This window comes from Xiphias gladius, chromosome 22 (genome assembly GCF_016859285.1).
Source record: "Xiphias gladius isolate SHS-SW01 ecotype Sanya breed wild chromosome 22, ASM1685928v1, whole genome shotgun sequence".
Lineage (NCBI taxonomy): Eukaryota > Metazoa > Chordata > Actinopteri > Istiophoriformes > Xiphiidae > Xiphias > Xiphias gladius.
Window position 1 is genome coordinate 7978215 of NC_053421.1, and position 26581 is coordinate 8004795.

Genomic DNA, 26581 nt, shown 5'->3' on the forward strand with positions numbered 1-26581 from the left:
TGTCATTCATTAGGGGATCCATCACATTTAGACATTTGTTTGTTAGTTTCGGCACAGGTGTGACCTCACTATATTCTTGAATGTAACCAAATACATCAGAGGGTAAGAAAGGCCTTGCTGACCTTTGCTTTCCCTGGAAGTGGCTGCAGTGGCTTGGATCTGATATCGGAATTGAGGGCGCTTGTGCAACACCAATAGAGTCCGGAGCAGAAGGCCTTTATAGTGGGCCAGTCGCCAGCCACCATCAGTTGGTGGTGACAAGTCTATTCTGGGACTTGTGAAGGTCTGCAACTTTGAAGCACAAGTGGACTCCTAAACAGGAAAGTATTCAGACACTTCCCCGTAGTCGTATTACTCCTTTTTCTGCTTCAATCAGTCACATCATGCTTCCATCTCTGGCTGGCTGCTGCACTGTCTGTTTATAGTCTGAATAAAATTAGATTGCATTAGTTTTATAGAAAGTGCATATCCCATTCCCTTTTGAGAGTCTATTTATGATCATTTATTAAGTCGCTAATGCCACCTCACACCTGCACACAACCACCGTAACCAGCATGTCAGTGTGAAAAGCAGAAGTACGCCATTTTCATTTCCAGGGTCTTTCAGGCCCCGTGATACAGTGTTTTTTGGGCATATTTAATATTTGGATGGCTGAAAGGACTGGGCCTCAAGCCAGAGTAAGGGTCACTGCGGGAAGTTTGAAGTTCACTGAACACTTTGTGCATAAACAGTGCATGAAATCACACTGATATGTAGCCCAGAGAGCAAAGGCACCATGCACGGTGATGCAAATTGCCCCAAATGAGATAGCTCTTGCCCTGAATATTAACCTATAGTTATCAGCATATCACTCGGTCTTACTTGTGTTGTTTGCATTATATTAGTTTTTTTTCTCTTTAAATAAGTTCCTTGCATGTTGTTTTATAAAACTTCATACCAGATGGGTTGAATGATAAAATGCTTCAGAACCAACCTAATGTGACTTTAACACACTCACTTAAATCCAAGCTTTCAGGCTAAACACATGCACAAACATGACCAGCTTATACCTGCTACCACCACCACGGTCTCTGCTTCAGTGTCAGGCAAACTGCAGCATGTCAAAGATGACACATTTTTTTCGTAATACAGAGGAATGCCTTTCTTGTACAGTCAACTGAGAATTCCTTTGTTCCTCCTCTGAAAGCTCTTCCCAGCCTTCAGTCTGAATCATTAACTGTATGTGCACCACTAAAGAGAATATAACATCACGAGTTATGCTTTAGAGCATATCTGCTACAGGTGGAGTACATACTGACATGGCCTGGGGCATCACCTCCTAGTCTGACTAGTTAGATGTCAGAGTTGTCGTGTGAAAGAATTGCTTTTTGACAGCATTAGTAAAGGTATTAGTGAGGTTCAGTGCACTATTGCCAAAAATACTGTCTGCTTTTGTCTGCTAATGTATTCATATTTACTGTTTGTCTGGGGTTTTAATCACATACTGTATGTAAAGACTATATTTTGCCCTGAGATATTTTTTTGACTTGCTTGATTGCTGATGAAAGCTTGACAATGTACTAATAGTTTTTTTCAGATCACAGTGTCTTTGCAAATAGTGCTGTGATAAATGACAGTGTAGTCCAGCTGTCTAGGACAACAAATTTATGGCCTGCTGCTCTACTGCAGCCTGGAGAGCGGATTTGTGTCTTACTAAGAACTGGCTCACTTCATTTGACTGTTGCTATGGCAAAAAAAGAACAAACAGAAAACAGTTTTCTGCCAGAGTTAGGATGTGTAATAGTGGGTGTGGTTTCAAACAGAAGGGGGAATGCATCATTTCATTGCTGACCATTCAACGCCACTATAATTTTTGCAACTAGATTTGCTTACTCTACTCTTCAGTGTATCTCTCTCTTTTCCATGAGACGAGTGAACATGTGCTCCTGTGCTCTATCCAACAATGGTCAGTTTTCCCTTCCAGTTTGGCTTTCACTGGACTGGCCATGAGAGGACACTCTCCCTGACACAGAGAGACGAACGGGAGACAGATGTACTATAGAGGGAAGTGATCTAGGGATACATGATAGGGATACCTGATATCATGTTCCTGAGAGTGCTAAAAAGGTTAACTACAATGCACAGTTCTTTATAAAGTGTGCAAGAGAGATTCTTGGTTCCCAGCTAAATTGAAGAATGAAGCCCTAATGTTAGCTGTCTGAAGCAGCAACACATCTTTAGGAAGCATTACAGCGTGTTGCATCACTTTAATGAGCTGCAATGGAAAACACTGATTAGTTTACGTAGTTTCCTTCACTTGGTGGCCTGGAGACCCTCCAAACAAACACAGATATGAATAGAATTAAACTTAATATTAGCTCTGCGAGATTAAATCAGCATGGGTGGAATCAAACTACCAGTGTGTGAATTAAAATGTCATGGCAGTTTTGTCTTTTCATATCCTGTCTATAAAAAGATTTGTAAAATGTCACTGTCTATCAAAGGTTACCAAAATACATTTATGGTAATTTACATATTTTCTCGTCAAATGTCACAAGCCATTACAAATTCAAAGACTGTGTGACATGATATCTGAAAACCATGCCTTGTGTGTAGAGTAAAAGCTCTACAGTGATAGCTGCCCGGGAAATGTGTAAAACTAGACACCTTGAACCTGATAACCTACATGGATGCTCAGCTAATAGCTACAGGGAAGGATAGATGTTTGCCAAGTGGGTGACTCTCTTTCCTATAACTAATCTCTGTTTAGAACTGTCCATTCATTGGGCTGCTGGGTGTTACACGCCAAAGGGCATGTGTCTGTCAGTCGTAGTGTATGTTTAGAGGTGTGTGTGTAGATTATGGAGGAGGCGTGTGCTTTCGTGTGTGGGTGGGCGTCTCCGTAAAAGTCACAGAGCTACCGAACATGTGTTCAAACACACTTGATTGGTGTATGACCCTAATCATTGGCGACGTTGCCTTTTCTTTATTTCAATCAGTTTTTTGCAGACCTTTTTTTTTTGCTTCCTACGTCCTGCTGTACCATTTAGTTTAGTGAGAATTTTTTTCCATGTCAGTTTTTTCCTAAGAAATAGAGAGAGAAGGTAGGAGGAGCCAGACTGAGAAGTGTGCCTCACTCTTTCTCTCTCACACTCTCTCACACACGCTGCCTCTCTTCCATTCTGTCATTGCCATTTCGGCAGAACGGAGACAATTCATTCCCAGCCACGCTGACTGTAGGGGGGACAGCACACTTTTGACTTTTTTTAAGTCAGATTTCACAGAGGAATATTCATTTTCTTCAAAAGAACCAAAGAAGAAAACAAGGGGGAAAAAGAAGTAAGAAAAAAAATTACAAGCATTTGTGCTTTCATTTTTTTCTAATTGAATTAAGAAACAAGAGACAGTCGGTTTTGCCACTGGATTCTTTTACACAAGACGTGAGGCAATCTGATTTTTCTTTCTTTGATGCTGTGCATTTTAATTTTACTTTGAGAGAGTATACTGACATATAAAGCACAATGGTTTCTGGAATGCTGATGCCCCTGCGGGACCTGAGGGCCATCTATGAGGTCCTGTTTCGAGATGGTGTCATGGTGGCTAAGAAGGACAAGAGGCCTCAGATCAAGCACCCTGAGGTACAAGATGTGAGCAATCTACAAGTAATCCGTGCCATGGGGTCTCTTAAATCCAGGGGCTATGTGAAGGAGACATTTGCTTGGAGACATTTCTACTGGTACCTGACCAATGAGGGCATTGTTTACCTGCGCGACTACCTCCATCTGCCCCCTGAGATTGTTCCTGCATCCCTGCAGAGGGTGAGGAAGCCAGCCAGCACTCTAGCCATTGCTCAACGGGCTGCAAGGGTCCAGTCTGTGGAAGGTCCTACGTCTTACGTACCCAAGCCAGGACGCAGGGGTGAAGAAGAGAGCCAAGAGGCAGTTGCCGAGCGTCAAGGCTACCGCCACAAGATGATGGGCCCTGGAGAAAGAGAAAGCTTCTCTGATAGGACCCCTCGGTTCAGGGGTCGTCCGATGGCTGCAGAACCAGTCAGGCCAAAAGCATCATGGGAAGTAGAGGACCAGCCTCACAATCTGTTCAGAAAGGGGAACAGCTTTAGAAGTGAAGCAGCGATGATGGAGGAGAGCAGGGTGAAGGGAGTCTCTCGTCAGCAGCCTGATGTGAGCAATGAGAGGCCAGTAACAACATCAGAGGAGAGAAGAGTGTTTGAGGTCCAAAAGGAGAGTGTGCCAAGTACCGTCTTTGTTCAGACAGCAGCTTTGAAACAGGATGTATCGCAGTCCACTCTGACATCAATGTCCTCCAAAACAGCCCTACCATTATCAGCTGCTGTCACTGAGGCTACAGGTGGTGCAACATCAAAGATTCCAGCTGAACCTACTACTCCCCAAACAAATAAAGAGAAGCCAAGGATTGCTGATGAAAAAGCTTCCATGAAGTCTAGTGCAATGGTCACAAGCAAGTCATCTGCCAAAATGCTTCCTGATAGAGATTTCAAAGAAGAGAAGCCAAAAAAGGTGATTGTGGATCCAGTTAAAACTGCAGAGGTGAAGACTACAGTTGAAACTACAACTGATAAAGCAAAGCCCCAGACAGTTACTACAATGGCATCTGCTCAGGAATCCTGCAAACTTCTTACTGACACTGCCATTACCACCCCTGTCATCACAAAACCTGCTAATACAGATGTCAAGGAAGAAAAGGGCCAGAAAGCAAAGGTAAAAGAGGAATCAATTAAACCTGCAGAAGTGAAGACCCCAGTTGAATCAAAAATGGATCATATGAAGACCAAGAAAATTGTTACTCAGGAGACCGCCAAACCTCCACCTGACAGTACCACCAGCGAGCCAGTATTGTCCACTGATGCAGTAAAGATCTCCAAAGTTAAAGTGACTCAGGAACCCATTGATGCGACACTAACCTCAGCGAAGCCTAAAACTGATGAATGGCCCCCGAAAACTACTACAGTGACTAAGTCCTCGATACTTGAAGTTACAACTACAATTAATACAACAACTCTCTCAACACCTATGGGCAATGCTGAAGATGCACAACTAGTCAAGGGGAAAGCTACAGGAAAAGAGATTATTACAAAACAGGAGAAAACTGATGTAAAGGTGATTCCTCGTGTCAAGAAAGATGAAACAGCAATAGTAGAAGAGGTACCTAAAATCTCAGTACAGGCTCCTACATTAGCGCGAAAAGACTCCTCACCCCAGCCCAATCCAAATGTTGATGCCACAGAGGGGGTTAAGGAAACCAAACAAGTGGTTGAAGGAAGTTCTAAATCAAAAAGAAAGAAAAAGAAATCTCCAGGTGAGATATTTAATAGTGTCAACGCTGAGGACACAAAGGTGGAGAAGGAAAAAACCTCCAAAGACCAACCCCCAGAGGAGGTGGCAGAAAATACCCTCCAACCCACGCCAGTGATTACCTTAGAGCCTTTAGCTGTGTCTACCAGTGTAAAGACTGAGGGGGCATCACCCGTAGAGAAAAAGAAGGCTGAGGCTAAAATTAATATAGAGAGAGAGCAAAGAAAACAAATCCCTATGCAAACTGATGGGAAGCCAAAAAAGGAAGTCCCTAAACAAATTGAGACTATTTGTGATGAAGCTTCACTACCATTTGACCAGGTCCGTGCAGTGCCGCCAGTGGAGCTGCCAGATGAAACGCAAGTAAAAGAGAAGGTTGAGGAAAGCAATGTCAGCAAGATCACACAGGGACCATTATGCCCCAAGGGTGAGTTAAATGCTAAGTTGCCCCACATGGAGCTAGTGAAATCTGAGAAAATTCTTGTCAACAAAGTTGAAATAGTGACAGTGCAGAAAATAACTCAAGTAGAGCTCATACAAGAAAGCCTCAAACCTGACAATATAAGCTCTGCACCACTGTCAGACTCTACAGAACCCGCAGTTGAGACTAAATCTCCAATAAGCACAGGGAAAGCTGCAGAGGAATCCTCAAAGGGTAAGAAGAAAGGGAAAGGGAAAAAGCAGGCTAAGGCACAAGAAACCGAGATTATAAACACAAAGCCTGTCCTTTTGCCTGAAGCAGAAGCATGGCCATCCACTGATGTTACATCATTGCCCATAGCTACAGTCAAAGACAACCGTGTCACGGCCTCTGAACTGACAGAAATGAATGTTTCTCCAAAGATGACTCCTGAAAGAATGTGCAGTGAGGAAATCGGGCAGGCAGCAGCTGTGCTCTCTGGGGCCCCGGCAGACAAAGGGGAGGTGGAGCCAGCTCTGATCTTTGCAGAAAAAATCAAGCGGGAGGTTCCAAAACCAAAAACATCGTCCACTGCGAGGGAAGCACCCGCAGCCGGAGAATTAGCGTCAGCAGCACCAGCAGTAACAGCAGAGGCAGCTGTAGCTCAGGCACAGGCCAGCCCACTAGTCAAGCAAGAGGAGCCTCCCAGAGTTGCACAACATTCGGTCACTCAGGCAGCAGAGCGCAGCACAGAGAAAAGGCTCTCTGTTTCTGAGGCCTTAAAACAGGAGGAAGAGAAGAAGAGGGACTGGAAGGAAGACACACCCTCTGCCACTGCCACACTTGCAGCTGCTCAGCCTAACCCGCCTCACCTGGGCAATACCTGTGAGTCCGTAAGCCCTGACATAGACGAGGCCGCCATGAGAAGGAAAATTGTAGTGGTAGAAGAGATAGTTGAGGTAAAGCAGCTTGTTAGTCCTCAGGCAACTGGGGAGCAGTCACCTCCTCCACCTGTGCAACCTGAGGTGGAAGGAGAGGAACTGGACCTAGATGTTCTGGAAGCGATCGCCATAGAGCGGGCGCTTCTGTCAGGGGCCGCGGGGGCCAAGGTGGAAGGAGCCTCACCTGAGGCAGACTGGGACCACTCACTAGAGGAGCCAGAGGAGAAGACGTGGCCTAATTTCATTGAAGGTGTGTGTGAATGTGTGCCAGTTAACCTACTTCCTGTCTTGTCCTGCTTTCTCTGTGCATGTGATATAATTGCTCTTGTACCTAGGTTCCCACCTTTTTTGTAAGTGTGGGAGGTCTTAAGTAGGGTATTTTGATGACGGCTCTTATTGATGTCCTTCCACATTGTCATGTACTTAGTCCCTCATACTCCGAAGAAAATTCCCATACTGTCATTTTCTCTGACTTCTTTTCCAAAGTATTATTTGGGGTGATTTGATTACAGTTTATGGCTCAAGGTTACATATTACAGAGCCCAGCCTCTATTTTGTTATGTTGACTAGAGGCAGTCTCTCTTTAAGAATAGACTTAGTGAGATGGTGAGAAGAGTTCATTGAGATGTGGCGGTGATTTAATTATCTGTGTGTTAAAATAGATGAAGTATCAGTGACACTGGCATAGCACGCCCAGTAGTGTATTTCAGACACTGTCAGATTTCATGCAGGCATTATGACATAGATTCCTCCTCCACAGATAGTTACAGGTGAGAGTTTTACTTAAAAACTACATATAAAACTATACCACAAGATTAAGTTCAAATTAAAACCTTAATTGTAATTTCCCTCAAAGTTTACATGCATCAGTGGCAGCTATTATTCTGTTAAGCAAATCAAAACCCAAAATCACACTTTTTTGGGTGGGGAATTCCAGTTCTGTTGGGTAATAAATTGAGTTCTGCAAACTGTTGCAATGAAAACAGTAATCTCTGGAGATAACGCAGGGTGTCTGCAAAATGATATAATGCAGACCAGCAGTCATTCTAACAAGGTGGGGCCGTTTGCTGAGATTCAGCCTCTCCTGTTCCCTGCAGAGATAGTTGTGCGTATATTAAAGCCAGTGTAAGAGAGGGAGGTGTGGTGCTTTTGGGAGCATTTCTCCTCTTTGCTCCAGTAATACTGTGTTCTTGGCACTGGTTTGTGCTCTGTGGGTGTTTTCTTGGTTTCTTTTTTTGAGCTGGTCTTGTATGTGAGATAAGCGTGCCCCTTGCATACCTTTTTGCAATGGTATGCGTAGGCTATGGGAGTTATGTAGACAGTGTGAGAAGAGTTTCCAGGAAGACTTTGCTGGATTAGGAAAAGAAAGTCCAGAAAAAAGTTGACATGTGATGCTTTGCTGAAGTGAAACTGGCATTACTCATATTAATTCATGATTTGGAGGCATTTTCATGTGACTCCAGATTTTGGATGATGTCTAATATTTTACACATATCATTAGTAAAATAAGATGTTATTTTGGCTATCGCTGTCATTTTTGTTTTTTTTTAATACGTAAGAGGGTGTATAGTAAGGACTTCATATGGGCGTTGTCTGTTGTGTGTGTAAGCAATTGACAGTCAGGAAGTTGGAATAGCTTGCTCACAGCTCCATGGGTGTGTTTGTTTGGTTCCACATGTGACAGCAGATCTGGATTCTATTAGCAGCCTGGATCCGCTATTCAATCTTTGGTACTCATCAGAAAAACAAGTCCCATTGCAGTTAGATAAAAGTGATATGACTCACATGTACAGTGAACAACATGTGCAACTCAAGTTATCAGATATAGATTCAGCAGTGCCATCGGCAGACCACAGTGTTTGCTGACCCACTGCTGACATCTGCTGTCCATTAAGTACCATTGTCATCTGTCCCTTTGACCAAATGCTACAGCTATAGTCAGTGATGTTTAGACAAAACTCCAAGCAATGAATGTTTCACGTCATTTAATAGACAAACCTTGTTTTCATTTTGGTTATGAAGCTTTGCAATAGCCAGGTTCTTCACTGTTGCCAAAGCAGTCTCCCTCTGATTTTACCTGAGATATGATGAGTAGTGTTAGATAGGACTCTGGTTCATATACGTACTGTCTTGAGTGCTGTTATCCTACTGAGTGTGATATTCTTGGTATGTTAGCTAATTAAATAGCTGTCAGCAGACTCAGTTACACCTTTGGGATATAGCTGCAGTTAAGCATGTCTATCTTTATGTTGCTACAGTTTCTGTTTTTCTATTGCATTGCATCAGTGATGTGGAAACCAGGAAGAAGGGAAGTATTTGAAAAACTGACTTATACCACAAAAATGTTGCTTTCAAAACATAGGCTCCTTAAGCTGGTTTAGATATCAAGGGAAGACTTTGATTTTTTCATTTTTGCTTTCCTTTTGAATGGAGGGTGCTATATGTCCTTAGAAGCTGTGTAGTGAGCTCTTGTGTGAACTGGACATGGTCGAGAGGGCTGTTTAAACTCTGGCCTCCCATGGCACCAGGCCCGATTAGACTAAATCCCATCCCAGGCATGCCACTGAGGTCCTCCATGTTTTCATCTCTGAAATCCTGTCTGAGCATACTTGTGTGATTGGTTAAATGAACAGCTACAGTATACTGCAGCTCTGTGCCTTTCATTATGGTGGCACTTCGTTTTGATGCTGTGACTCACTCGGACCGTTCGCAAATCCGACGGTTTGAATTATGAGCCTGACCTTTTTGAGTAGAAAAAGAAGAATGAGGGACATAATGAACGTTCAAAAGTCATACTGTCCAACAATAGATTGTGTTGTGAGTTGGCAGCTTAGTTAGACACTGCTGCTGCTGTTTCTGCTGCTGGTCCCCAGTAATGTTTTGCTCAAACCAAAGTAAATGACCTTAGCTGCCATGTCCTATCTTTTACTGCTGACTCCACTTGTGAAATCACTTCTAATTTTCCTTTGTAAGTGTCAGAACATATCAGCCTACAGTTTATAAACTGACGCACAAACACACCAACAGACATTTAAACAGAGAAGAGAAGTTGATACAAGAGTCCGTGCCAGTGCTGAAAATACAGAGTCAGAATGAAACTTGAGAGAACAACTGTAGTCTGTAGTCATACCTCTATGATATCAGTCCGTAAAGGTTTTTCTGTGAAATTCTTGATTGCCAGGGTGAAACAAATATATACTGCAGTGTACCCTGTGATTACACAGTGTAATGAACTATCAAAACAAAATCCTCTACCATGAGCCAGTTGTGTGGTATTATCCAACATAGGAGTTTTAGTTGCCAGTTTGAACGGCAGTTCAAACTGGCACACACAGAGTGTTTGATATCAAATTTAATGGGAGTCTGTTACAACATAATGAGTAGAGGCTGTACAGTGATGCAGAATAAGAAATCTGTCATAGCAATATAACAGTGAACTCACTGTAGGCCAAACCCAGGGAACGGAGAGATCGATCGCATGTGGAATATATTGAGGGTTTGGCCAAGAAAGGTTATGACGTTATTCATTTCCCAGAGTACATGTTGAGCCTTATTACAGGTACTGACTAACACGACTTCAGTTTTGCGAGTTAGAGAGGAATAGTTTTTCATTTTTTTAAGGTTCCACATGGTCATTATTCTGAGTTCATTATTCACTAGTATTCTGCATTTATCCTTATTTTAAAGCTCACCCAAGTGTTTGACCTTTAAGTTTTGACTCTTACTTCATGCTTTATTTTCTCAAGAGACACCTCACCACCTGCTTAGTCAAGATTAGTTATTAAGTAATGGAGAGCAATGTTTACAAAATGGAAAGTGGAGCTTCTGCACTATATGAGTGTGGATTGAGACAAGAAGCATTTCCCTCTGGGCATAGGCTTAGAATACCTTTCGGCCATGTGTCCTAACATGAATGATAAGTGCATGAGGCGCCTGTGGAGTTCAGGGGTTCATGAAGGCACACAAAGATGTTCCTGGAGGTATTCCCCGCAATCCTCTGTAAATCCCCCTCATGGTTACTCAGTAAAGCTGCCTTCATTTCACACACGACAGCCATCTATACTGTCCAAGTTTAGTCAGAGAAGACAATCCCAGCTCTGCTCTCCAGGCACTGTGTGGAAATGCTTTTAGCATTACAGAGAAATGGAACCAGTTGTCACCACTACCATTAACAAAGCGATATGCATTTATTAGAGCCTACTATATTTAGAGAATGTTGTGCATTGCTGTAATCCCAAAAGCGATAGGGGATGAACATTGAAAGCTGCGGCAATGCTCTCAATCTGTCCATCACTAAACTTGAATTCGGTGATAGACATTAATTGAAAGGCTATTAGAAATTAGTAAATATTCCATTAGTGTTGGTTGTCAGTTTTCATATTTACTCACTTTGTTGCTATTTCTGTTCCGTGCCAGTGCTTTTCCCCCCTAAAATCATTGAAAACATCCAGTTGAACCCATTTCATTTATAGTTTAAATGTCAGACATTAAGTAACAATCTTATAATTACTTGCTGTGTCATTAGGGTAACAGTAAAATAATCTGAAATTTCTAGATCACCATGAATTAGATGTGTGAAAATCAGCACCAAAGTAACTAAAAAAGTAATTTAAAGAGTGATGCTATTTCAACTTTGCAGAATTGTGTTTTCTACAACTCTATTACACTACGTCATATATTGTATGCTGTTTTATTATCATTTAGTAAACCATGCGTCTTGTAGTATAATTGTGATGAGTCTACTTTAGTAAGTGCTAACAATATTACGTCCAAATGATAACTCTGGCATATATTAATCATGTTGTACCCCAGATGACTCAGAGACATGAGATCTGATTTCTTGCAGAGAAATGTGACATAATATCAAAGAATAAACCTGCCACCACCATTATTAAAGAGGGCGACAGAGGAAGAGAGAGAGGGAGGGAGGGTCTGCCGTTTGGGGGCGTCTCTAGGGGGTGAGGGTTGCCAAGTGTCCCGCCAGAGCGCTTCCATCAGTTTCTAACTGTGACACTGTGCGATCATCTGGCTCTGCTGGATATTTATAACCCTCAGTCAGCTCCAGCCCTCTCCCCCTGGCCACCCACCCCTCTCTGCCCTCTGAGCCCCTCTCCCCTCGCCCCTGCCCCCTTCCCCAATCTTGACGTGTCGTTCCTCCTCCCTTAGCCGCGGGAGAGTAGGCTGACGGATTCAAGCAGCAGGCACAGCCTGTCAAAATTCAACACAGGGGAGAAACAAGGCAGTTCCGAGCAAACAAACAGGAGCCTCTCCTGTCCTCCTCATTCCCCCTTTGTCCAGCTCTCGTCCTCCTCTTCCTCTCTTTGTCGTCTCTTAGATGAAGATCATACCTGGTAGGTCCACAGAGTGGGGTTGCTGTGGTTTGTATGTCTGTGTCTAACTCCGTTTGTCTTGTGTTTTTGGCAAACACACTGTGTGATGCCTTGTTGTGTTCCCAGTCGGGGCACTCACTCACACAAACACGGCCGAGACACACACATTCACATTTAACGAACAGCAACCTTCAGCTACTGCAGCACGGATTGTATTCCGTATTTAAACCTGTTCGCAATGTGACTGACTTGAATTATGCGCGAGGTTGGCTGCCTTGTATATTTTCCTTTATTCAGCGGTATGTAGATAGAGATGGGCGAGGGCAGTGGGGGCAATGTCAACGCCCTCCCCCGCTCTTGCCACCTTTAGGAGGTGTCTTTCTCGTCTGTCTGGAATCTGATGGACATCAACAAGCAGAATGCATTTTATTCAAAACTTTTCAGTTTTAAGTTTGTGTGAGAGAGAGCAGTGTGTGTCTGTCTGGGCTATTTCAGATTGCCATAAAACCACAACCACCTGCTATGGTTCTGTACAATCCCAATGCTGAAGTATGCTTGTTATTGTTGTGTCGAAAACAAAGATATGGCTTTTTACAGCTGTGGTTTTATTACCTTTTTATTGCCGTGTCATCAGCTAGTTGTGTTTTTGTGAAATACAATAAAACTTAAGGATTTTTAATAGTAATAAGTTTGGAGGGTATTGTAATTACAAAAATCCTTTCACTCTAGATAGGCTGGATGAAACAATGAAAGGCAGGCTGGAGTGGCCTAAGGATATTAATCTAGTTAATCAGTTCGTTAATGGGTTTGACCTTTTGCTCCAGAAATGAGTTCTCTGCCAAGAATGCAAATAGAAAGCCAATAGTCAGTGATAACATGAAGTAGCTGTTGCAATGAAAGGAATCACAAAAGTGAATCAGATAAGTTTCAAAACAGAATGTCGTTCATTTTCATGCTGCTGAACTGCAGCAACTGAAACTGAGGGATTCTTAGAATAATAGTCAAGCAGAGACAACAGCGACGCAGACCAGAAGAACACTTTCAGTGATGGCTCCAGGGTGGGGAAAAGAGCAAAAAACAGAGCGTCCTTTTCTTAAAATGTCCCTGCTGCCACGCCCATGACCCCTCACCAGTAATGGCCCACCTGTCACGACAGCCGAGGCTCATCCCCTCATGGACCTTATTTCTCTCTGTCTCAACAAATGCCTGCAAGCCCCCCAGGACACACTCTCCCCGCCCTGGTGGTTTTAGGGCACTTGGTCCCCCTGATTGTGTTTTGGCGCTTGGGAAAAAACAAGAGGCAAGGTAAGAGAGCTGCAGGTTGCAGGATATTGAGACCAAGTGGTTTTGTAAAGGTTAAATAAGCAATGACAGTAACATCTCAGTAAAGTCTTAAAGTAGCTGGATGATAGAGGAGTGCTTGCTTGATCTCTTGATCTGTCTGTCTAACTGGAGTTTAGCCTGCTAAATGCTGATTTTGGTATTAAGACTGTGTTATGAGTGGCAAAGGATAACTTTACATTTTAAATTTCTGTTTATCATGTATCATGTGTGCTTATGTTTGTTTTCATTGCGTTACTCTTGACTCTGATCTGAACAGGTCATATTACTGACCCATATGAGCTCACACACACTTTCAAGCGTGGCATGTTTACCCTCTGCACTAGTCACGTACATGTGTACCCTTGGAACCTGTCAGTCGTTGCACACTGTGAGCGGTCGGAGGTGCCCCAAGGGCCTTTCTGTGCCTGTTCCATTCTCCCATTTTGCCACCTGCTGATTGAAGTATCTGTGCTTGCTTGCAGCTGCAAAGGGATTAACCCTCATTACTCTCAGACAGCGTGGGAGGCCTTCAATTTGGCTCATGTTGCAGCGGCTGACAAAGACTGACAGCCTGTATTGTGATTTTGCATAGATAGAAACTAGTCCAGGCTCCACCTAGCTGAACTTACCTGATTTTCTATTGTTGCACTGCAGAATGACTGATGAGTGCTTTTTCGACAATGCCTTCGTAAGGTCCCTCCCAAACCTGTGTTTGGTTATTGATCAAAGGTCTTTGCTGGTGTGTATGTGTGCTCTTGCTTGGGGGATTCCAAAGTGTCTCTTAGAACTGGTTTAATACACCTGCTAGATGGGAGGCACTGCCAGTCTCCAAACCGGCTGCCAGCCTTTGAACCATCAGACAGCAACACAAAAGACATGAATCCGTGTGTGTGTTCAGTGGTAACACTTTGACGACTATATCAAGGAGAAACATTAAATTTGTATAAACAGAACTCCCAACAGTACATGACCACCATCTTTGTCTGAATTGAAATACCTTAACCACTGGTGGATGGATTGCCATGAGAAAAAAAACAGCGTGTGAATCTTATTGACTTTGATGATCCCCTGACTCTTCCTATAGCGTTAACATTATATCGTATTGGTATTGTATCCTGTCTACATTTATATAATACAGCAAGCATGGTTCAGTGTTGTTGTTATTACTTAGTCTTTTAAAATCAAAAGAGTGGGGATGTCATCTTGGGAAAGTGTCCACATAATGTGTTCTAATCTAAGATAGCTGTGTTCGCAGGGAAGGCAACTGTTGTGAAACGGACTAAGTTTGAGGATATGGGGCTGAGATGTAGTTTATGTGTAACTCAGCATCAGGATGGGGTGGTAACCAAAGCAAAACTTTATTTTTATTGAGTAAATAGACATACGACACTCTGTGTGTTAATGGTAAAGGCAATAATATGATCAGTACCAGCCAAGGATAGAACGATGCTACTACAGATGTATTTTGACTTGGCTGAAAAGATGCTTAAGGTAACTTTTACATTCAAAGATACATTATGCCAAATAATATTTTGCATCCAATGTAACCTTTTTCCTAAAATGTTAAAATTGAATTGCTGTGATCCACTAAAACCACATCACTCTAATCTCTAATGACTAATATTTTACAGCTAATGGCTCCACATTTCACTATTTTACTGTTTCCCTGACACTGTCATTACAATGTTCTGTCTGCTCAACTTTTAATGTCTGAGGTAGTGAAGAGTTAAATGCAGCTGCTGTCCCTGCTGATCTGTGCTCTTCATGGGGATTTCAGGTCTTAACTGTCCCCCTTTTCACTGGCATCCATTCTGCATGATGACAGCTCTGTCCTCTATCCACTCTAGCTCCTCAGCTTGAGCTATCACTTATTACAGCGTTGAGGGCAGATACTGCACTGCTGGGATTTTACCCACGTTGGAGCACTGTTAGCTCAGATACAGTATGCTGTGCGTTGCGTGCAGAGGTGGGAACATAGATGTTAACATTCTCTTCCGACCGTGTTGGAATGCGGACATCTGAAAGGTCATGAAGAAAGGGGCTGTGGCTGAATAAGACTGTAAATACTCTGTGTCACACACAAGGTGCGTCAAGGTGCATTCTCTCTCTGAACTTTGACCTTTCATCTGTGTTTGTTTTCCCTCCCACAGACTGCCAAAGTTGGCACGTCAACCTCAGGGGCCTACCAAGATGTACTGTAGCAGATTTTCTTAAACTCAAACTCACACCTCAGGGGTTCAGCTGTTACAGCAACAGCATAGCAGATATGTTAATGGGAAGTTGAATTGTTTTGCATAACTGGTCAGTAAGAATTTTCATAGCTGGTATCTCAGGAACAAAACAGGTTAAACAGGTGGCACTTTTAGCTAATATTTCGCATACAGGAGCTGAGAGCTGAGAATGTGTCAAGTCATTTGTTACAATGCTGGTAAAGTATAACATCCCGTTTGACATGCTAAGGCCACGAGTGCCATTTAATCACACATACTTCCAAACAAATGCTCCTTCAGAGATGAATGTTAGGCTCTCATAGAGCTATGTGGGCTGCAGTGGTTGAGTTCTGGCTGTGGCTTTGGTCTGATTTGCGGAATAGCCATCATTCTTCCTGGAAACAGCCAATGCTCAACCATGAGATGTGTGTGTGTGTGTGTGTGTGTGTGTGTGTGTGTGTGTGTGTGTGTGTGTGTGTGTGTGTGTGTGTCTGTGTGTGTGTGCGTGTGTGCGTGTGCGTTTTGCTGTGCGTGTGTGTGTGTTTTTCCATGAGTGCATTTACACAGCCTAGATTGCCTGAACCACTGTGCCACTGGTGAACCAGTAGGCATGAGTCACAACATAAACAGGGAAATTATGCCTCAGGGGCTCAGGGAAACCCAACGGGGCTTTGAATACAGTTCTCATTCTCCTCTGGGAATAGTGAACAAACCCCAATGAGAGACAAAAAGCCACATGGAGCACATGCAGGCTGTTCATTTAGAGCTGATTTTATTTATGAGCAGCACTGGGACCATGGAAACACATCCGGTCCTGTGCTGGGAGTTTATTTATGCCCCTCGTGACCTCCATTACAGATTTCTCAGCACTCATTAGTCCATATAGTACACAGTGACATCAGCAGTTTACCTAAAGATGCTAATGTATCTTGTGCAAGCATTACTTAATGACTATGATCTTTGTATGCAGTTATACAGTTATACAGTTCATGTACTACAAAAAACATCTATCATAGTCAAATTAAAAAAAAATTATTCCAGTTACATGTTCAGAATTGAGTCATTTTTCTACATCTCTAGAAGGCAGATCCTTCAGCTCTGCTAAGTTAGTGTCATGAAGCCAAAGTTCTGACTTTACTACAGTTTCAGTCCAAAAAGTTTAAAGGTACTATATTTAAGAATATGAAGCAATTTGAACTACTTTTTTATTGCAAATGTGTGAAAGGATTGCTACATAACTTAAAAAATGAGACCTTCCTTGACTTTCTTGCCTCTAACAGCCTGTGGACTGATTTCTCTATAAAGGATTCGGGACAAATTTTCCAGGATAATCCAAAGGATGTGACGTTAATGCTTGTGGCAACACATCTTATTTACAATATTCCATCCGGTTCACTAAAAGTTAGCATTATCATCCAGCAAAATTGAGCCTCTCGGTGAAAGCTAGACAAACAGCGATCGATCGCTAGCTAACCAGCTTTATCGACATCGACACATTTACATATCACATAAATGTGTCATGCAACGAGACTTGATTAGTTCAACGTCACTAGAATCTATTGTGCTAGCTAGCTTGCTGATAACAATACTACGCTCCATAAATCCTATTTTAAAAAAACATAACGTTCGTAAAAGTATAGTCTCCCATAGCCAGACCTCTCACCACACTTCGTTCTAGCACTGTGCCAGCTCGGGGGGAGTTAAATATAGTCTGTAGTCTCAAATATAGTTAATAGTCAACTTTATTGATAGTTTAACTTTAGTTCCCTCATCTATCAACATGATGGATGAGTCTCGGGTATGTCACGTCCCTGTTTGGCAATTGCCTGCCTACGGAATGTGAGCAGGAGCAACAGGATGCTGACTGCAGTTCATTTAAGGGCCACCCGTGTCATTAATGAAAAATATTTTCTGGTACATATAGTACCTTTTTAATACAGCAATATAATTTTAAAGGAATGGTTCTATGTATGTTTGTTCACTTTCTTGTTTGTGTCAGAAACAGCTAGCCTGGCTTTGTCCAAAGATAACACAATCTTAGCAGCCAAGCAATGGTCCAGCACATAACCCTTTATATAACCAAAAAGTGTCATTTTTACCCTTTGTTTGTATTTGTATTAAAAAAACAGAATGCAAAGTGTTAATGAGCTTTATAAGTGCTGGTAGGTGGGTTTTATTACCTTTGGACAGAGGCAGTTAAGCTGACTTGGCTTGTTGTTAACTATCAGAGATTTTGGTATGGTTCATATTGTTGTAGCTATATCCATACCAACCGCCACAGCACCGCTAGTTTTCACCTTGTGTGTGTGTGTGTGTGTGTGTGTGTGTGTGTGTGTGTGTGTGTGTGTGTGTGTGTGTGTGTGTGTGTGCATGTGTGTGCGCATGCTTGCGCGTGTGTGTTTGTGTCGTCGTGGCAGAATACTGTCCTGGAGACACCTGTAGCGGGAATTACCACAGAGGCGGTTTTGAGTACATTTGGCCGATGTTTATATGTCTGACTTTCTGTCTGCCTGCCATGATAGCGTCACAACTCTGCAAGACTCATGGGTTGAAACGTCAACATGTTGTAGAGTGTCGTGGCTGGTGTGATCCTATCGCAAGTTGGTCTCCAGCTAGTATCTATGGTTGTATTAGCCCATGATGGACAAAGTTGCAATGAAAGTGCTTCATGGCTTCAGTTGATTTTTATATGACTTAATCGTCAATGAGTTGAAGGACCTTAATTTTGTCATGTATTCAATGCTGATTTACACAAAAACAGACAGTTTTGTCTGGTTATTAAAAGTGATTAAAAACTTTTAATAAATAAATTAAATAAAAATATACCAACATTGTTTTTTTTAAATGCAAGACACTGGATAAAGGCATTTTTAAAAAATCTATCTTTTCCCCTCCAAGAGCACAAGTAGGTGTAGGGAACAGCAGAACTGTTTCTGTTATCTTTCTTTTGATTTACTAGTAAATTCATTACTACACTGTATGGCAATATCAAGATCTAAAATGTAATATACTGTGACAGAGCTTTTTATCCACATTTCCCACAACTATGGTGGAATATTGATCTCAAATTTAAAATTTGAAAATCTAAACTGCAGGTCAGTCTAAAATGAGGTTGCAAGGACATGATGCCTGTTCAGTTCAATTCCACATACTATAAATATGGCCTAGCCAAGCCTAAAATTTGCAACTCGTTATCAACAAATTTATGTCTACCTGGGGTAATAAAGAATCATGTTTGCAGGTCAGTCAAAAAAGCTGCTCTGTGAGTAATTCTGGTCAGTGCAACATGTGAGACATCAGAAAGCGTCCTGTATGGTCCTGTGTCAGAGGTCAGTGCCCTGTAAGAAGAGAACACAGCATATTTAGGTCCTTTTCCCTTTTAAATGAGACCTAGGAACAGCGCAGCTGTGCCCCGTCGTAAATTGTCAAGTCCCAAAGTTGACTGGTGACAGTAGGTGTGTGTGTGTCAGCTGGAGTATACTGCTTCCTTTGAACAGACATAGTCATTACTCAGTGATTTTAACGTGGTTAGGGTTTAATGTTTGTGGTTTTATTCTATTCAAACGTATCATTCCCTCTGCAAGTGGTGTAGCTGATGAGTATGTGATGCTTGTAGATTGGATCTAGAAAGCTGAGGACCCTGAAAAACAAATCATTATAATATCATAAAAGACTCATCTCTGTTGCGTCAGGACCGCATTCAAACTGCCAAGAAGCAGGACAACAGTCACATAAACCGAGGCTCCCAGACACTTCCCCTGACTCTGGACAAATGTCAGACACTGATAACTAGGCAACAGTAGGGCAGTGCAGTTTTGACAAAGAACCTTTTTATGAAGTTAGTCTTAACACACTACCATCAGTTCAAGATGTAGATTTTATAATAGTTAATATTGAACAAGCATGCACTACTGCATGAGTGGACTAAAAATTTAACTGGTGAAAATACCTTAAAATGAATGAGCAACATGGTGTTTTTGTATGGATCTAGTAGTCAACATGATGCGTCTGCTATAAATGAAACAAAGGACTAACAACATGAAGAAATATGACATGAAAATTCTGTTGAATTGCTTGTCTGTTATCTTTTCTTTTCTATAAAAGTTGAGGGGGGCAGGGCAAACTATGCGACCTTCATCTCTCGGAAAGTGGTTCGTGTTTCTCTCTTAAGTCTCCCTACACCAGCTGGCACAGTGTGTCTGAAACAGAGGGCTACCAGGGGACTTAGTTGTGCATGTTTCCATCAGAATTGTAATGGCTGAATAACGGAACTTTCAGTTTTATCTTCACGAGATGAGCTCATATGGAGAAAGAAGCAGATATCTGTACAGTAAGATGTGTTGTGCAGGTGAGTGGAGAGACCTGATTTAGGGACCGGGTGGGGAGGAGTTACTGTAGTTTATTGGTCTGTGGTGTTTTCAGCATGGTGAAACCAAATGGTTGTTACTACCATAGTCGTGCCTAGAGAGATTGAACAAAAGTTACAAGTTCTAGACTGAACTTTGGCTTCTCTTTATTTTTAAAAAAAAAAAGTTATTTTTTAGTATGCTTTTTATTCCCTGGTGAAAACACTATTATCCTAAAATAATCATATACAGAGCTGCTTCACTCAATAACGTGCTGCTTCTACTTTTTCCATATCTGTTTATCTGTCCTCTGCTGTCAATATAATGTACCTCTATATTTCTTTAGTTTAAACCATTTTTAAATGTTCAAATACATCTATTTGATTCCAAATTTTTAAGTTTTCATTACTACATGTAATGTGTCTAACTTAATGTGTTACAATAAGTAAGTATAGATAAAAAGTATAAATAAGAATTTGATTATTGTAAATTTTTATCTTATATTTATACTCTTTGGATACTTGTATTTTTTCTTACTTTGTGTATTTTCACCATTATGCAACAGTTGTGCATCTCACAACCTGTATCATTACAGACTCCTTGGAAGATTTCCAAGACATACACAGAGATTTGCCTCGAGCTCCTGCGGCTGTAATAAATCCCACAATAGGGTGACTATCTCACGCAATGCATACCGTAAGACCATCCACAAGTGGCACACCTTTTTTTTTTGATGGTAGGAGGCACGATGACTATGGAAACTGTCTTTCTGAAGTCAAGCAGTGAGGTGTAGTAACATTTGCCTGAAGATAATTCAATTCGATATAATTTAATTTTATTTATATAGTGCTAAATCATAACAGAGGTTATCTCAGGGCACTTTTCATGTAGAGCAGGTCTAGACCATATTCTTTATAGTTATATTTACAGAGACCCAGCATTCCTGACAGCAGCAAGGAAAAACTCCCTTTTAACAGGTAGAAACCTTGAACAGAACCCAGCTCATGGTGGGCGAACGTCTGCCCTGACCAGCTGGGTTGAGGGAGAGAGAGAGAGAGAGGGAGAAAAGATGGGGGGGGCATAACACAGTTAAAAAGTAGGTCCAATGTCAAATAAAAAAGATGCAGATTGGCTAGAGATTGCAGTTGGGTAAGGCTTACTGATCAATGTATATGAGGCTATATTGCTTAAAGCAAACCTTATAGTATTGTCTAGTTGTAAATGACTAACTAAAGTGGGTTTGAAGTGGTCCTTAGGTCAGCTCTGGGCAGCATTATCTTTATGAACAGGTTTAAAAGCCACGTGTACACACGGGTGGTGTCAGGTTTTATCTAAGAAATGTTATATGTTGGCTGAGACTAAGATATGATACCATACATGAAGAATAATGGCTCACATATATTCATCTACTGCATATTCAACAGTCTGAGCAAGTATTATTGATCATGGCAGCCTACACAGTACTTAATCTGTTTTAATACCATATTTGATTTAATTTTAGTGGTTAAACTTATTGCTGCATTCCTAAACATTCATATTTTTGGAATATTTTTATTTTCAGTCATTGTTATATCATATCATAGTTAAATCTCTTTGTTAGATGTCAGATGATGTTGTAGCATGCTTGTTAAAGTATAGTGGGGAAAAAAATCATTTAAAAATTTTCATTTTATTATTTTTTCATTTAAAAAGTTGCAAGAGTTTTTATCCTGAGATCTCTTTTCCATAGTTCATAGTTGTTGTTTTGTTTTTGTTTTGATAGCAGCACTGTGCCATGGTTGCAGAATCTAGGAGTTGGGCGGGGTTGTGCTCTGGCCCCATCTAGTGGTTTGCCTGCAGTTAGAGCAAGTTTGGAATGTGGTGGGTGGAGGAGGGTGTTTTCCTTTCCACGTCACATCGGTCATACACTGGAGACTCCTCCGTGTCTACATCTAAAAATACAGCCATGAGTTCGAGTCAGTCACAGCTACCACTGAAGCACATGGTGTTGTATGTTTATTATTGCCGTCATGGAGACGTCTCTCAAGTTCCTTTTTTCCACATGCACATGGGTGTATGGAAACTGCTAAGGCTGAGATATAGCACATGGAAATACCACGTCATAATAATGGACTAATAGCTCACAAAGGAAATGAGGAACCTACAGTACATGATCTAGGCTTAGTAATGTGGACAGATATTTGTTTTAGGATCATAGTGTGTAGTTTGTGTCATAAAGGGTGGTAGCAACAAATCCCTTTTGCTTTGTGTGTACTTTTAGTTGTTTGTTTCTTCTTTTGATCAAAAATCAGTATTTAAATTTTATTTCAAGTAGGGCATTACAATTAGTCAGCCATCAATTTGTCAGTTGATAGAAAATAAATTGGCAACTATTTTGATAATCAATTGATTGTTTAAGTCATTTTTTAAGTTAAAAAAAAACAATCCAAAATTTCTGTTGTTTAAGCTTCTTAAATGTGAAGATTTGCTTAATATAATAATTTTGTATTTCTGGGTTTTGTACTCAGCAGATAATTTGAATACTAATAAATCCTTACTTGCGACTGATTAATCACCCAATACTTAGTTTATAGCTGAAATATTTAGTCAGTTAATTGATTAGTTGATTAAAAGGAAATTAACCAGCAATTACTTTGTTAATTAAAAACAGTGGGGAAAAAAGGCTAGACATCATCTTTTCAATTTCGACTATTTGCTACCTTTCTTTGTCTTTTGTAAAGGTTAACTGAATATCTTTGGCCTTTGAACTCTGGGTTGGCCTAAACACATAGCTGGAAAAAGTCATTGTGGGCTTTCAATGGACATTTTACCAACCAATAGATTAACAGGAGGAGAAGAAGTTGGTAGTTATAACTAAGCAGTGATAGCCCGTGGCTAAACAGCAGTGACTTAAAAGCATGGCAATAAGCACCAAAAAAAAAAAAAAAAAGAAAGATTCAGCAGTGTTTTGTGCTTTTATTTAGAAAGTATAATTCACTGTGAAGTGAAGGAAACGAGGAAGGAAAAAAGTCAGTGGTTATAATCACATTCAAACCCGCAGTAAGAAAATTAGAAACACAGAGATCTGGTCACAAAATACCACTAACACGGGCCAAAATTTTTGCCGATTTACACTTTATATAGGCTCTTCATTTTGTAAATCACTATGGAAAAACATCTTCAGGTCTCGTTTCAAGAGAACATCATAATACTTTATTCTTTTGAATTACATACTAACTTTACATACACTTGGCTACTTTAATGTTAGTTGATTTTTACGAGTTACTCTTTACTACATTTTCAGCTACTTGACTCACATAACATGTTTCGTTGCTCTCACCTGCAGAGGGAGCCACATGCTGTTTTAAACTGATGTCCCCACCACCGTGTTGCATTGGAATTCACCAAATTGAACATTAGCAACTGACAGAGTTCCAGATGTGGCGCTGGTTAGTTCAGCACTCAGCTATTCTAAAGTCAGCTGCCGTGGCTAATCCACAGGCTTGTTGAGTCTGAGTTAAATTGGGTTTGCAGCTTCACCATTCGATCTAATTTTGATAACATCATCTAAAGTCTGCTGCCAGGCTGGAGATCTGTGCGGATGATAACTGGAGAGTGAGTCATGACAAAGCTTTGACAAAGATCCCTGTGATTAGAATGGACAAGTACAAACTCTTTTGTGTGAGCTAGATGAGTTTTTTAACCTGTGCGTTAATCATACATGAAGTCAGACTGATTATTTGAATGTACTGTAGTTATATTATATCACATCCATTCATTTCGAATAATTTGGCCCATTAGCGTAGACATCATTACCGTAAAAAATTATCCAAATTTAAAGACCATAAAAATATCCAAATGTCAAATATATACTTTCCTGAAGTCTTACTTTTGTAAAGTTCCCTTGACAGAACATGATTACAAAAACTTATTATTAAACACACTTAATAGCCAATTTATATATTAAAAATCCTCAGTGATCTCATTAGAATTACTTGACTGAAAAACAGCCCTTGACCATGTATTACAAGGGAGTCTGTGTTTTTTGTTTTTTAATTTTCTCCTGTTTCTGCATTTTAGATTTTAAAAAGATTGTCAACGGAATCACTCATTCGAGTCACATTTAAAAGGGCTTAAAGTGTTTTAAATTTGGTGTGCCACATGCCAGACTGTTTGAGTCATGTAGTGAGCATCCCAGCTCAGGATAATACTGCTTTTGATCTTTATGAATCCCAGCCTTCAAAAGGAAAGTCCTGCTGTCAGGGATACCTCTCTACATGGCGTGTCATTGGTTTTGCTCAACCGGCTTTGTCTGCAAAGCACAGCAAAAATACTATCCGGTGTGTGCTGTGATTCAGGTGGCAGCTACCCCGTCCGGCCTCTCTTCCTCTCTGCAGTCCTCCTGCGTCCTCCTCCTCTTTCTCTTTACAGAACGTCTGAGGTGATGATCTTGGGTGTGTTTAGGCTGCTCCTAGTTTTATCCACATTCCTTTTCCCTGTGGGGTGTGGCGGCCAGGTAATGCAGTAAATGCTTAACTTTCACCTCAGCTGACCAAGAGACACCAGGGGGGTTAAGGCAGGGATTAGAAAAATGGGAGAAGATCGAGAGGAGAGAGGGAGAACAAATCCTTTCTAAAGCTTTTCATCCTCTACAATGAAAGGTGTTGTCTGTCCTGCCTCTGTCTAAACCCTTGTATTTACTCTGCAGTTCAGCACTTTCAAAAACCATAATGACACATTTTTAGAATTCTTTTGTCCTCTAGTTTGTTTTTGTTGTTTGAAAACAGTCCACTAATGCTTAAATACAGGTTATTCTAGCCTTAAATGACTGCAAGCTCAAATATATGTTCGTTGGTATCCAGTAGAGGCATATATGCTTTATAAACAGCAACATAGTGCCCTGTGTCAGCTTTGCTAACTAATAACCTTATTTTTTTTTTAATTATTATTAACAGATTGATAGCAAAGGATATATTTTAAAGCTATTTTTTTTTAGCTTTTGTTACAGCCAGATCCATATTCTCTGCCTGTGAAAGAGCAGATTGATGTTTACTAGCCTGCAAACTTGTTGATGTGAATCATAGGCTTAGGAGGCAAAATCATGGATTCCTTTCTAACACAAATCATTCATCAAAATGTGGTTTTCAGAGCCACAGGCACTGGTGTGGGATAAAACCAACCCATGATGTTGGTGGTCAGATTTGTTTATGGTCGTTATACTAAACCATTTTCACAATGATACAGTATATAGGATGCAAACATGCTCAGAGTGACAATGCAAACATGCTAATGTTCCGCAGGTATAATAATGTTTAATACGTTCACCATCTTAGTTTAGCATGTTAGCAGATTTGCTAATTAGCACTAAACACAAAGTACAGTTGAGGATGATGGGAATGTCATTAGTTATTAGTTTTATAGGTATTTTTTCATAAACTTTTTCACCAGATGATGGCAATAAATAAAAAGTAAGGACCACCAAAGTTATTACAATTCATCCTGAGGGGAACCTTAACGTGCAAAACAAATTTCCGGGCGATCCATTCAATAGGGTCTGAGCTCAGTTTGGACCAAAGCGGTCGATCAACCAACTGACTGAATTTGCCAAGAAAAATGCTACACCAAACTCATTTAAACTGGACTCCTAAATTCACTGAAATGGAGGAGCACAAACTAACAAAGCAATGTGGAGAGTGCGAAGTGTGGATAATAAGGATTTATGAAAAGAAGGCTTGACGTTCTGACCACCTCAACATAAACTTCCCCTGAATATATCCAGCGACCGGTCCGCACATAAACAGGTGGTTGTGAAGCTAACAGCTAAAGCCTGGAGCAGCAATACTAAGTCAGTCCATTGTATCAGAGTCAGAATGTCTGCTTGATAATGCAACATCAGTGTGGGAAGAAGAAATCCGACATCCCTGTCGCTTCCATATTTAAAAATGATCAAACCTCAAACTTAAAATTTAGGAAAAAAAAAACACTTTCTCCTCCTATTTTCACCACACTCTCTCTACTGCTATAAAAGCCCAAGTGTTCCATCTGGTTTCGATGAAGCCAGATGAGGGAGCAGAGTAATAAGCACATTGAGACCGTAATGATATGTCTCCTTTTTGGAGGAAGGATCTCATGACTAAGATGTTCCACACTCTCTTTGTCCTAGCCCGTTGCCATTTGGGTCCCCTGCTAGTGTTTCCCATGAGGTTTAGAAAATCAGCTCAAGCTCTGTGGGTTTCGCTCCATGTTCCACTGCCAGAACGTTAAAGAGTCATCAGTAACCCTCTACTGTTGCCTTGCATTTCGGATAGCCTGGAAAACCATTAATGCTCTGTTTGATTCTATTCTATTCTACATTAGGAAACGACCTCCCAATTCACCTTTTTCCTGCTCTCATTCACTGAAGCCTGATATGTTGCAACTCCTTAAATCATATTACTGCAGGTATAGTTTCAGGCCTTATAGGTAAAAGCATTTTACAACCAAAACCTGTTGGTTCTCTACAGTAAATTATGTATTTGGTATGATTCCTTTCCCTTTTTTAATTGCCTTCCCACACACCACTCCTTAATTCCTTTGCTTGCCTAGACATTGAGGGGAGCTACAAAGGTGTGTCTCCAAATTTGCTAACGTGGCTCCGGTGAGTCAACATACGGCACACACACACACACACACACACACACACTCACACACCTGCACACCCACACAGACACACTTACACATTAAGTGCCCTCATGTTCATA

At 41.1% G+C, this 26581-nt stretch overlaps 1 protein-coding gene across 8 annotated transcripts in view; it reads left to right on the forward strand.

Moving 5' to 3' along the window:
* Positions 1-26581, forward strand: part of plecb (plectin b) — a 118342-nt gene that overhangs the window by 49273 nt on the left and 42488 nt on the right. For 2 of the 8 annotated variants that reach the window (XM_040117261.1, XM_040117262.1), the window contains exon 1: positions 3196-6903. The exons of 3 other annotated variants lie outside the window; for them this stretch is intronic. In XM_040117261.1, coding sequence (XP_039973195.1) covers positions 3501-6903 — 3403 coding nt within the window. In that variant the 5' untranslated portion in view covers positions 3196-3500. Of the gene's footprint in view, positions 1-3195; positions 6904-11844; positions 12005-26581 lie in introns of those variants that run through there. 3 more of the 8 variants (XM_040117264.1, XM_040117266.1, XM_040117269.1) reach the window with 2 other exon arrangements.